The sequence below is a fragment of the Macaca thibetana genome, chromosome 5 (assembly GCF_024542745.1).
Source record: "Macaca thibetana thibetana isolate TM-01 chromosome 5, ASM2454274v1, whole genome shotgun sequence".
NCBI classification, from domain to species: domain Eukaryota; kingdom Metazoa; phylum Chordata; class Mammalia; order Primates; family Cercopithecidae; genus Macaca; species Macaca thibetana.
The window spans coordinates 122,290,624-122,303,495 of NC_065582.1; the positions used below are offsets into that span (position 1 = coordinate 122,290,624).

The window sequence follows — 12,872 nt, forward strand, 5'->3', positions numbered from 1 at the left end:
GAAGGGATTACTTTAGTAAAGCCTCATGGTAGTTAAAACACCCAATGTAATAGAAGAGATTCAGTTGATAGCTTGCTGATTCTCTGTATTTCCTGCTCAAGTTATAATTTTTTTTGTTAATTGTCTTTATTATGGTACTTTGTCTTTCTCCTCTCTAGTTAGGCATCTGGGTGCTTTGAGATAGGACTACATAATTGAGAATCAAAAGACCTGAATTCTAGCCACAAGTCTGGTACTTTTTGAAAGTGTGAAAAAACTGTAATTTCCATGAAGGCAAAAACTATTTGTATTATCATTAGCACTAAGTTTTGAATGCTTAGCAAGGACATGGACCACAGAAGTTGTGCAACAACTATTTCTTGTATAAATAAACTAATTCATTAATGAATGAAGTCACTGAACCTTCTGTACTTCAGTTTTCTCACTGAAGCATGAGGGTGATATATACATATCTTGCCTACCTTGATACATCATTAGAAGTCCCTGGAAAATTACAGCTCAGGTGGATGAAAATTATTTTAAGAAGTGATAAATTTTAAATTCAATTGTCATGATTCACAGAACATTGCTCTGCTTCACAATGGCACTCTGTAAGCCTTGATTGATTTTTCAGGATAGCTGAAGGAAAATAAAGCAGGGATAACATTTTGAAAGCACTGATTTATAAACCATTGTTGTTTACTTTTCATCATCTATGTTACTGGAACAGAACAAGATATAGATGGTACATAATTCAACAGTCATGTGTACTTGGCATTAGAATATGTTTTTGTACTTTTATTTGAATGGAGGGTTGTCTGGTGTTCTGGTAATTGAACTAAACCAAAATATTGAAGTTATGATGACGATACCGGTTCCGGATTTCCTCATCTTACGTCCCTGCAACTTAATCCATACAGACTCACATTGCTCCGGAATCATACCACCTTTTTTTCTTCCCTGAATGAAGAAACCATTTATTTAACAAAACTTGGTGGAATACCTATTTGGTGACCGACACAGGAATAGATAATGAGTATGTTCAAACTAGTTGAATGGGAGAAACAGACATATACAATATCCACACTACAACGTGATGAGAACTAGAGTCCCTTGCTACTTCCCCTCCTACCTAGAGATAACTTTGCCTCCAATGACGTAGGTTCTTGAAAGTTATCAGATAATAAAGCATGGCCTGTTCTTTTTTCATGTCAACTGCTGAACATCTGGAGAGTTTCTATTGCTTTTCATTAAATATTCATGTAATGAAAAATAAAAAAAGAACACAATGACAGAAGTCTTCCAATTTTCTTCAGAGTTGAGAAATATAGTTAGATAAACAATTCATCATCAGAATAATTTTTAAATTGACTGTGTTTTTCACTGTATAATCCAGTTGCTGACCTTTTCAGTGCTTGGTCTTGACAATTTTCTGGATTAGTAGTGGGGTTTGCTGATTAAGACCCTGCAGCCTGCAATAGAAAATAGTCTCTCAAGAGTCTGAGAGCTTATGGCATATTTAATTTGACAATATTCAGAATAGACCAAAATCATTAATTGTAAATACATAGCATCATGCAATACAGAACCTTCCTCCTAGTTCACTCATTCAACAAATCTACTGCATTTTCCAGGCAGCAATTGGTTACATTAACCACCTTTATGTTTAAACTTTAGTTAAATCTGCCATTAACATCTAGGGTTGTCTAATTTTTTAGTTAATCTAAGAAGACCACTATCACAAATCTCAGGAAAGTTACTTTTGCTAAAGGAAAAACTTTCATCAAATTAAATTTAACAGAATTTAATTGAGTAAAGAATAATTTACAAATCATGCAGCCTGGAACAAAAATACATTCAGAGTGACTCCGGGGCTGCCACGTGGTCAAATAACATTTATGGACAGAAAAGGAAAATAATGTACAGAAAATGGAAATGAATTACAGAAACAGTGAGTTGGTACCAGTTGCAGCTCTGCAATTACCTTATCTGAACACATTTGAACAGTTGGCTGCTTGTGATTGACTGTCACTCAGCTTCTTGTTAAAATAGTAGGTTACAGTTTGTTTAACATCATTAGGTTACAGTTCACTAGTATAAGAAAGCTTTAGGTCAAACTTAAAATACGTATGAAGGCAGCTTTAGGCTAAACTTAATTCAATTTAATACATTCTAATAGATAGAAAGTCCTAATGGTGGGTTTTCTTCTTTACCAAAGAAAAATGTCCTTTTTTTCTAACTAATGATTTATGTACTTGGATTTTTTTCACTAGATAAATAACAAATAGTATAATTACTTTAGTATTAACGAACCATGCAAACTCTGTCTCATCCTACCAAAAAAGACAAATTTACTAAAAGGCAATAATTTTGTTTTCCTGCATAAGATTATCATGAGTTGCTCAAGATTAAGTTAGCTAAAAAGAACTCTTCCATAATAAAAATTAATTGATAATACGTTGTCAAAACACTTGTGATCCTGAACTATCTATTAGAGGGGAGTCAATATTAACAACAAAAAAACTACAAATAAATGCAAAACTCCCATTATGAAGGAAATTTAAATAATAACAATGTGGAAATAGTAATACTTACTTGTATTTTGAATATTAAAATATATAACAAAAACATTTTTAAATAAAAACGTATTCACCACTATTTTTTTAAAATGTGGGACATCATGCTTTATATTTATTAAATTACTTATTTCAAGCAACATGATCATATACAAATACATTTCGTAGACACATGGAAATGTAGCAATTTTTTATGGATTGCATTCAGTAAGTAGAGGGAGATCAACTGATGTTTTCAAGGTCAAACCTAAAGGAAACTAACCCACATTTACTTAGCCCAGCATTGAAGAAACAAAGAATTCTGCTAAGTAGGCTTTGGAGTTTTGCTTTTCAGACCTGTGTCTTCTAACAATTCTGTATTTCGCCCTTGAAGTAAAAATGATCACCGATTTATCCTTGACTTTACTAAAGATATTAACTTTTATTCAGTTAGGGTATCCAGTTTTATTCAATTAGGGTATCCAGTTTAAGAATTATCAAAGAAAGAGTAGAATAGAATTATTCTAGGAGAGTTATCCTAGGAGAGTTACTCATAACCAAACCAGAAGCCAGAAATGATCACAGGAAAACATTTCTCAGGGGATAATTTAATAACATTACTGAAAGTGTGGGAATCCATATACCACCTAAATGATTAGGAAAGAGGTTATTAGCTAAGCCATTGTCTGAAACCCACTGAATCACTGGTCCTTTTGAACAATGATTGGTCCTTTTTTTCTAAAGATGAGTTTTAAAATTTAAGAGAAGCACTAAGGAGCAGAGCTGAGAGAGGAAAAGAACACAGATCTTGCATGGTTCAGATTTTTCTTTATAGGTCCAGGAGTAAGGTAAGATATCAAATCTTTGCTTTTATAATTTGAAGAACCAAAATCAGTGAACTCTGCAGGATAGATTATCAAGTTCACCCTAAATGCTTGATTAGGTCAATGATTTGAACCAGGGAAGAAAGTTTCACATCTAGAGGATGAGAGAAATATACTTAAACAGGTTACACCATAAATCAACATCACACTTTAATTTTATACTCTATTTCCGTAAATTACAAAAACATTGACTCAGTTGCTTAGTTCTAATATGTTATTCTTAGACTACTAAGTGGAAATTATCTGGTTTTGGACTGGTATTGTCAAATCTCTATTGAAGTACTTTCAACATAGACATTAAAGTTGTTATAATAATAAGTCCCTAGTTGGTTAGCCCTAGTCATGACCTCCCATGGTCTGAAGGGCCTGCTCCTCTCCTTGTAGGGCAGCACCAGGAGATCTTCTTGTTCGTTAATGCATTCAACCACATCATATGTCTCCAAATGAGTTTTTTGTTCAAGCTAAAAGGACAAGCAAACAATTTTGTTTTTTATAAACAGCTTGTCTGAGAGAAAATAGTTATATTGTAGAAATTTACAAATATAACTTTTTAAATTTTAAATTCCAAAATGTAAGTAAATACTATAGAATTCACCCAACTATTCCTTTGATTGAACAATACTAATTATTTTGTCATGAATTTTAAGTAAAGTCTTTATAAAGCTAAAGATCACAACTTATTTTCTAGATATATCATACAAAAATGAAAATTATAATTCTTCTTGGATTCCTGGGAGCCACATTGTCAGCCCCAGTAAGTGATTTTATGGCACTACTGATCTCATTGTGTTAAACCTTCAACAATCCCTTCTTTTTACTATTTCTGATTTCTTTTTCATTTTTACTTTTAGCTTATCCCACAGCGTCTTATGTCTGCCAGCAATAGCAATGAGGTTAGTTTAAATAGTTAAACAATCTCCTCCTTTCTTTTTAATGGAAATCAAGTGGGAAGAGATAAATGTCGTCATTTGGTTTATACTGTGTTCCTCTCCACTAGCTTTTATGTATATCCAAGCACATTTCTAATGTTCATGTTTGATTGTATAATAGGTTACCTCTAAAATATTATTCTACTTCCCTTGCTTGATTGTTAATTCTCCAAAGGCACATACAATATTGTTTATATCTTTTTGTTCTAATAACACCTAATACAGGTGTATATAGGTGTTTAAAAGCATAAAATGACTAAACCACTGGAATGAGCTAACGTTGTGCAATCTCAGACCCAACAGGGGAGAGGTTGCTAAATCCAAACCTTGTTTTAAATCTAACTTCTAATCACTGTAATTCAATGTAAGCCTAGTGAGAAAATGTCTCACTTCTAACAAGAAATTGAGCAACCAGCTGTGACTTGTGCTATATATATAGTAAACATTGTTCTTACTCGTTTTAGTGTGTAGTAATCTTGATTTCATATTATTTTTCCTTTTCTAGCTACTTCTTAATCTTAATAATGGTCAACTTTTGCCACTACGACTTCAGGTACCTCCATTTCAATAATTACTTTATGGGGAACATTTTTCTATTGCTCATTTCTTATGTTATTTTGTATGAAAACAAAATGTTTCCTGATCCTATTTCTGAAATCTCAATTTTTAATGTTATGAATTTGTCTCATATATTCTAGTGACCATTTGTTTGAAGGTTAAAGTAAAAACTGTAATTTGATTATCACTTATTTATTGAGAACTTGGTATATGCCAGGCACTAATTCTCACAACTATGAGATAGTTAAAAGTAATTATTTCACACAAAGTCATGCCCAGTTAACCAGTAACAGCAGGTTGGGGGGGCTTAGGGTTAAGGTAGGGGAAAATACACAAGGTTTAAAACAAGTCTGGCATATGCAGATGTTGTGCTCTTTTATCAACCTTGTCCTGCCCCATATTTCTCATGGCCATCAGGAATTTAGCATTTGCTTCACATTATTTGTTTGGTTCAAAATGAATCAAGATCCTGTCCTTTTTTATATTGCAACATTGGAGGTATAGAAATTGTTTGTATTTTGTCTCTTTCTTGCTCAGGACTGACCTTTAAATTCTTTTTGGCATGAAGGGAAAATGCTTTCTTGCCTTTGTGTCTTTTTAGGGCCCACTTAATTCATGGATTCCACCTTTCTCTGGAGTTTTACAACAGCAGCAGCAGGCTCAAATTCCAGGACTCGCCCAATTCTCTTTATCAGCTCTAGACCAGTTTGCCGGACTGTTCCCAAATCAGATACCCTTCCCAGGACAGGCCAGTTTTGCCCAAGGAGCCCAGGCAGGCCAAGTTGACCCCTCACAGGCTCAAACACCGCCTCAGACACAACCAGGCCCCAATCACGTAAGTCAGGCCTCTCTGATTTTGTTCTGAGGAGAGAGAACTGCATGTTGAATTTGACAATGAATATGAATCAGCTTTGAAATAGGCAGGGGTTTTTGAACAATATTTTTTCTCATAATATGTTTCTACCATCACTGTAAGTTCTTTTTCATCTGATTTCTAAGATGAAAAATATTTAAATCAGCTACTCTAGGATACAGCAACAAACCAAAAAAGTTAAAAACAAGTCTAGGATAAGATAGGAAAACTTCAATAAAAGGCAGTTTATGTTGCTGACAGCACATGTAACACATGACGTTTTGTCGTGGAAACTTGCTAACAAATGATAAATTTATATGACTAGCTCTATGAAAAGCAGCTCAGAGATTTTAAATAACAAAGTCAAACATACATTTTTATATAATTCTTTTTTTGGCAGGTGATGCCCTATGTGTTCTCCTTCAAAATGCCTCAAGAGCAAGGACAGGTAAATGGATGTAACAACACTGCCCATAGAGATGGCTACATACACTCTCCACAGCGCTTTTTATTTCTAGCTCTGACTCCTATAGCAGGGCTCTAAAACCTATATAATGATATCACTGTCTAGATAACATCATTGCTGGGCCAGTATCAGTTTGTTGATGTTGGGCTCACTTAACAACTCCTTAAGAACAGGCAGCTAAGAGGAGTCTCCAGGACCCCTGAATTTCCAGGGCATTGCTATGTTGAGAGAAAAACAGCTCAATAAGCCCCAGGTCATGTCCTCTCTGCATCCAAAGTGCTGGAAGTTGGGAAAAACCCAAGAGAAATACCATGGACTGACTTTATCCAACTTTAAATTTTGCTAATGAAGGAGATGCATTAAGCTGATAATATATGATATGATGTAGAGATAAGAAACACTTGCCTATGTTATTTGGCAGTTACGAAATTCTGCTCAAAATATTTTAGGCTTCTTGTACATTTCCAGTTTGAATCCATATTACAATCAACTGGTAATTATTTCCATTAAATAGGAGAATCTTTTAAAAGTGAATGCAAACTAGTATAATCATCACATTAATAGGGAAAACCCTATAAATATCAGGATTATTAATTTTATAATATTCTGGGTTCAAAGAAACAGTATTATAAATAAATTATATTATTCATCAGCAGAATATTGGCCTTTTCATAAAAAGTTACAGTGTTTGGCTCTACTGTAATTATAACTATATAACTTTGTCCCACATCCACTCCCATTACAAAACAAAAGTTACCTCTAGACATTATCTCATTCTATGACATAAGCATTTAGAGAATTAGATGTATAACTAGAATTACTTCATCTTAAGAATCAAGAAACCTAGTCTTAATGAGATCAATTTCCCGATCCCATTGAAAGTAAATAGCTGAGTTGGAATGTAATTGTCCTCCCCTTCTGTCTCCTTCTTTAACCACTAAACCAGTAGCTCTCCACCCTGGCTTTACATTATAATCTCTGCTGGTAATTTTGAAAATTACAAATGTCTGAACCCTATCCCGATGAATCAATACCCCATGAATTGGTCATCTTCTAAAATGCTCAAATGTGATTTTGATTCTTAGCCAGGATTAAGAATGCTTGTACAAAATATAATCCTTCTGAAACCCTAGTTATTTTATTTAACTCTCATGTCTAAAACAGTCTCTTACTTTATGCAAATAAACAAAACAGCATACAAAAATTAACATATGTACTAAGATTTTCATTTTCTATGAACATATACACATATAAACAGACACAGACATATAAGTAGAAGGCAATAATATAAATGGAAGCCACAAGGTAACGTAGGTGGTGAAGTTTCAGATGATTTTGTTTGTTACTTGTCTATGTCTTGATTTACCAAATATCCTAAAATATATATGGATTATTTCAATAAAGTGGCAATTCTTAAAGTCAATACATTCATAGCATTTCATTTAATATGGCAGAATGTCTAATACCACATTCTGCAGAATGATGATTCTCAAAAATATAGGGAAAGTGCTGCATAGGCTATCTTTCACTTAGGTATTTGCAAAGTAATTTGTATATAAAGTTTCCGAGATGTAGGAAAAAAAAAAAGCTCTTTTCCTTTCTTCAACCCACTATTTCCTAAGTGTGTTTGACCAAGCAACCTTAAAAACCAAGTCCAACATTACCTGGGATACAAGCTGTTTCCAAAGTTTGGAAAGGGATGCTTCATCTATTTGCTTTGTATTTAATCATATAAAGCTGTTAGACATAAAACAGCTTTTGAATAAAATTGACATTAGAAGATAAAAAGTATGTCCTATGCTGATGTAATGGAATTTCTTGTATCCTTCTCTTTTTACAAGTAGATGTTTGAATACTATCCAGTTTACATGCTCCTACCCTGGGAACAACCTCAGCAAACAGTTCCTAGGTCACCTCAACAAACAAGACAGCAGCAGTATGAGGAGCAGGTACTGCAAACGTTTTATTTTAATCTTACTAGTTCCACTTGAAAATAGAGCAAATAAGGTATGTTACCATAGAAAAAAGTTTCTGAATATATTTAATGTGAACACTCAATAGCATGAAACGGGCATAAGAGGGTAGATACAGTGTTCTCTGCTATAAATCATTTGTGTAAACATATTTGGTAATATTCCAAGGCTGGATTTTTAACCAATGACGTCAGTAAGTGGACTTCAATAGAATTAAGGTCAAAAAGCTGAATAACCTTGAAAAGTGAAGTTTTCTCACTAAAATTTACTATCATCCACCTTTCCACATATGTGTGAGTGGTTACTAGTTAAAAATAATAAATGACAAAAATATTAGCTACCTTGATGAAAGGTATATTTGATTACTGGATTTTGAGATACAATTAGATACCATTATATTGAATTTTGTGAAACTGCAATAAATTTTTTTGAATTCTAACATAAATTCAGGTGGCTCATATATAATTAACATCCTTCCTGTTAGAATGAAAGTGTCTTTTATATAGTTTAATCGTAACTCTAAAACCTGGCATTACAAACTACAGAAAACTCAGAATTATGCTTTTAAAAACTGGTAGTATTAATTGTAATTGTCATGTTGCTTTAAAGGGAAAGAGACAGTTTTATCCTAGAAATGATACGGTATTAAAAAGATTTTTGCTAATTTAAAAATAATTAATTTTTACTTACTGGAACATATAAACTTTAAAAATGCTTTTAATTTATATAAAAAGATATATAAGTTTAAGTAATCATTTACTGTAAACTTGTGACAAGAATAATCACAGAAAATATGATACTTTTTTTAAAAATCTGACAGATACCATTCTATGATCAATTTGGATACATTCCACAACTAGCAGAACCTGTAAGTAAATGCATATTTTTCATTAAAAAAAAAAATTTTGAAACTACTTGCTTCATCGTTTACTAAATATATAAATGCGCTTCAGCCAATGATGACCAGAAGAGCACCTCTAATTGAACAAAACTGTATATCCACTCAATACAAGGAGGAGAACACACATGTGGGGAGTCTTGGGTGTCTTAATAGGAAAGTACTAGAATGACTTCTCACACGATTTGGGCTTCTTTTAGGTAATTTGGGGAAGATTGCAAAGAAGTGGTGATTCACTCTGGTGTAGCTATTTTCAAAAGTAGGGTAACTCTGTGATTATTTTAAAAGCTCATTCCTCTAAGGCAAGGATAGTGGAGCAAGGCGAAAGCTTTAATGGGTAAAGAAGCATCAGTCGCTCATATTAGCCAAGATGTGAGAACACCTGGTATTTTCGTGACTTGTATGGTGACCTTACTTTAGACAAAATTTTGAAGTTGTCTTGGTTTTTTCCACCCCGTCTGATGTTGGTGTTCTGTAGAATTGTTTATGCTCAACAGGTGAGCACCTGGTCCTAGTAGAGAATGTTAGAAAGTAGCACTTCCAGAACAGACGCAGAGGTGAGATGTCAAGCCGTTTCTCTAATAGCAAGAATTAAACTATTATTTCTGTTTTTAGCAAAATAATTTAATACGTTTGGGAGTGTTTTACTACTCTGGTACTCTGGGTGGCCAAAGAGCATATTTTCATAGATCACTGATTTAGACTTTTAAAACTTTTTTGTTTTTAGGCTATACCAGGAGGACAGCAGCAACTAGCTTTTGATCCCCAACTAGGCACAGCTCCTGAAATTGCTGTGATGGTAAGATTCCTTACAACACTTTGCCAGCTACTGGAAATCAACCTTTGACAACTTACTGCACTAACGCTCATTTTAATATCATCTCTGTTATAATTCCATCAATAATTTTTGCTTCTTCTTCCTCTCACAATATTTCGCCAGTGAAGATTCAGTTTACTCTGACTCAGTTCATCAATATTTTTGAGTATGCTATACCAGATACTCTTTCATGCACCTTTATTTAAAAGCAGATATTAAGAGACAATTAATGTTTGCTGGTATATATTCATGGTCTTTTATGTAGCTTACAATTCAAAAAACCTAATAATAGAACTTATTTTTTTTAATGTAATGCTTGTGTCGCATCTCAGTCCTGTTGCTTTACATTCTTCCCAATTTTGGCCTTCTTGTTGAACTTATGACAACTTTGTTTTCATTCTCATTCCCTATAGTCAACAGGAGAAGAGATACCATATTTGCAAAAAGAAGTGATAAACTTTAGACATGACAGTGCAGGAGTTCTCATGCCCTCGACTTCACCAAAACCCAGCACAACCAATGTTTTCACTTCTGCTATAGACCGAACTATTACCGCAAAGTTCCCAGAAGAGAAGGTAGAGTTATGAAAACTTCATTTTATGTAAAAAATATTGTCTAATGAAAAAATACAGTGCTAAAATTAGTGCTTTAATTTATAGGACTTAGTCATGAAATTAAGAAGATAACTAATGAAAAATATGTGGTCTTAACTCTGAATAAGGTGGCCAAAAGTTATTTTTGATAATCAATTAATCAGAATATAATTTAATTTGAATTTAATAAGAGCTTCTTATGAATGTCCTTTTCTCACTAGGCCAAGACTGATAGTCTAAGGGAACCATGAGAAGTTGCCCTAATCATTCAGAGATTTGGGTAGGTATTTACCAAAGTCATGCATTAGGTGCCATAACAATTCCTACATAAGAAGACAAAAGATAAAAGTTGTCAGAGGAGCTAATGGAGTTCTTACCAAAGTAGTTATAAAAATAAGTTAGCTATATATACTTATAAAATTAATAGTGAATATGGACTTCAACAGTTTTTAAAAACAAAATTAAATTTTGAGAATCATGTCTGCCTATACTATAAGTTTGGTATACTCTCTGAAAACACGAATACTAGATATGCTAGGTCGATTATAAAAGACATTCTATAGATACTCTATACAGACTCAATTATCCCAAATCATCATTTCAATTTGCAAGCTAAACATTGTAATAATTCCAATATGTGTATTAGTTTGAAATAAAATAAAAATCTCAAAATGATAAAGAAATTGTACAATGAAAAGAAAACTTCAAATTCCATGACTTTTATATCAGACATAATCTTGAACTAATTACCTGTTTTAATCAGCTTGGTTGGCTATGAGGCTACAATAGGAGTTTGATAGAAGGGCAGTATGGGAACAGCACCAAAAAGTAAAAACGTACACTGAAAAGCAAACAATTTAACCTGAAAGACAAACTAAAAGACAAAGTTTTTGAAATCTCCTCCCTGCTGCCATGAGCCTCTTTTGATCTCTCCTTCCATAAAAATGAGCACTCAGCATTCTTCAGATGAAAAATATTTATAAAAATATAACTGAGTGAATAGTAATAATACCTCTTTAGGAAAGCCTCCTTACTAATGTACAATATTGTACAAGGCAAATCAAGTTATTCAGTAAGAAATACTAAAGAGATTTCAGTATTTTTATGGCCTTTTTTCTGTGTGTATGAAAGTCAGTGAAAGAACAGCTTTCTATTTCTTTAATAAACAATTCGTAAGGTATCTAAGACATTTTATGCAAAGCAGTCCAATGATATTAACATGCTTCTCTATTATATTTTTCAGGGAAAAAGATGTGGCCGTGCCTTGGATATAATTTTAGGCTATTAGCTAATGCTAGTATCAGTTCTTTGGAATACATGAAATATCTTGATTCTTCTCCTAAATTTGTTTTTACTTATAAATGTTATTAAACTCTTTAAATATGTCATAGAAAATAATAAAATCATGTAATGAGTCTTGTTTTACAAAATTGTATGTATTTTCAAATATCCTATCATTGTATAAGCTGGAATATAATAACACTGACAATAAAGCTAGTATCATTAAATTAATTGGATAATTGCATTAGTAAATGATGCCTCTGGAAAATGGTAGTTCCCATGAAAATAAGTATATTGTCATTGGATGGATGATGAGTGTTGTGTTTGGAACTGATGAAGTAAAATATGTATCTAGATTTGACACGTCATCTGTTTATTTCCCTCAGGTCCATTCAGTCAGCTTCCTTCTGAGACATTCTCATGACAATCAAAATTATTCAGTGGCAGATATCACAAAGTGCTTATTCCCAATATGACACAGTTACATAGAGAGGTGTCTGTCCTTACTCAAAAGGGCAGGAAAGCGTATGATTGTTTGGGGGAGGCAGCATCCTGTAGAGACTAAGGTAGAGATTGTGGGTTTCATCAGATCTGGCTTTCAATCTAGCTTTTAATCTTCAGCAAGTCACTTCACTTGTATGAGTGTCACCATTTTTAGGTATAAATTGAAGATAACACCTTTTACAATTTCTGAAAGAACTACATGAACTAACACATGAATATACCTCACTCATAAAAATGTTATATTTTTCCCTTCACATGTGAATATGAAAGTATTTGTATGTTTAACTTATTTTTTCAACTTTAGACTATCAGCTGAAATTTTTAGAAAATAGGAAAATTGGTATTCAATATAATATAGATGTGTGTGTTGATGTGTTTGAGTAAGTGTATGTAAAACAAAAAAAATGAATGAGTTAAGTGAATGAATAAATGAATGAATGAATATGTATTAGGTGGTTTCCAATAAACTTGGTGAGCATTCCAGGCTTTAAAGTAGATCACAATTCCTAGAATCTTACCTGTTTCAGCATTTAGTAATGTTATGACCCTAGAATCTACTACTTGCTTTTCGGAAGAGTAACC

At 33.0% G+C, this 12,872-nt stretch overlaps 1 protein-coding gene across 2 annotated transcripts; it reads left to right on the top strand.

Moving 5' to 3' along the window:
- Positions 1 to 3,313: 3,313 nt before the first annotated feature.
- ODAM (odontogenic, ameloblast associated) lies at positions 3,314 to 12,140 on the top strand. 2 transcript variants are annotated; one of them, XM_050791423.1, is made up of 12 exons: positions 3,314 to 3,382; positions 4,107 to 4,172; positions 4,270 to 4,311; positions 4,853 to 4,900; positions 5,507 to 5,740; positions 6,159 to 6,206; positions 8,069 to 8,173; positions 9,018 to 9,065; positions 9,823 to 9,894; positions 10,326 to 10,487; positions 10,727 to 10,785; positions 11,749 to 12,140. In XM_050791423.1, the coding sequence occupies exons 1-11, from the start codon at positions 3,347 to 3,349 to the stop codon at positions 10,754 to 10,756; spliced, it is 891 nt and encodes a 296-aa protein (XP_050647380.1). In that variant the 5' UTR covers positions 3,314 to 3,346; the 3' UTR covers positions 10,757 to 10,785; positions 11,749 to 12,140. The 2 variants fall into 2 exon arrangements, with proteins under 2 accessions (XP_050647380.1, XP_050647381.1); XM_050791424.1 differs by lacking the exon at positions 9,018 to 9,065.
- The last annotated feature ends 732 nt before the right edge of the window (positions 12,141 to 12,872 follow it).

Coding starts and splice junctions, on each gene's coding strand:
- ODAM (XM_050791423.1), top strand. CDS start 3,347: ATGGTTCAGATTTTTCTTTATAGGTCCAGGAGTAAG. Junction 3,383..4,106: donor TTTATAGGTCCAGGAGTAAG/GTAAGATATCAA, acceptor CTTATTTTCTAG/ATATATCATACAAAAATGAA. Junction 4,901..5,506: donor TTTTGCCACTACGACTTCAG/GTACCTCCATTT, acceptor GTGTCTTTTTAG/GGCCCACTTAATTCATGGAT.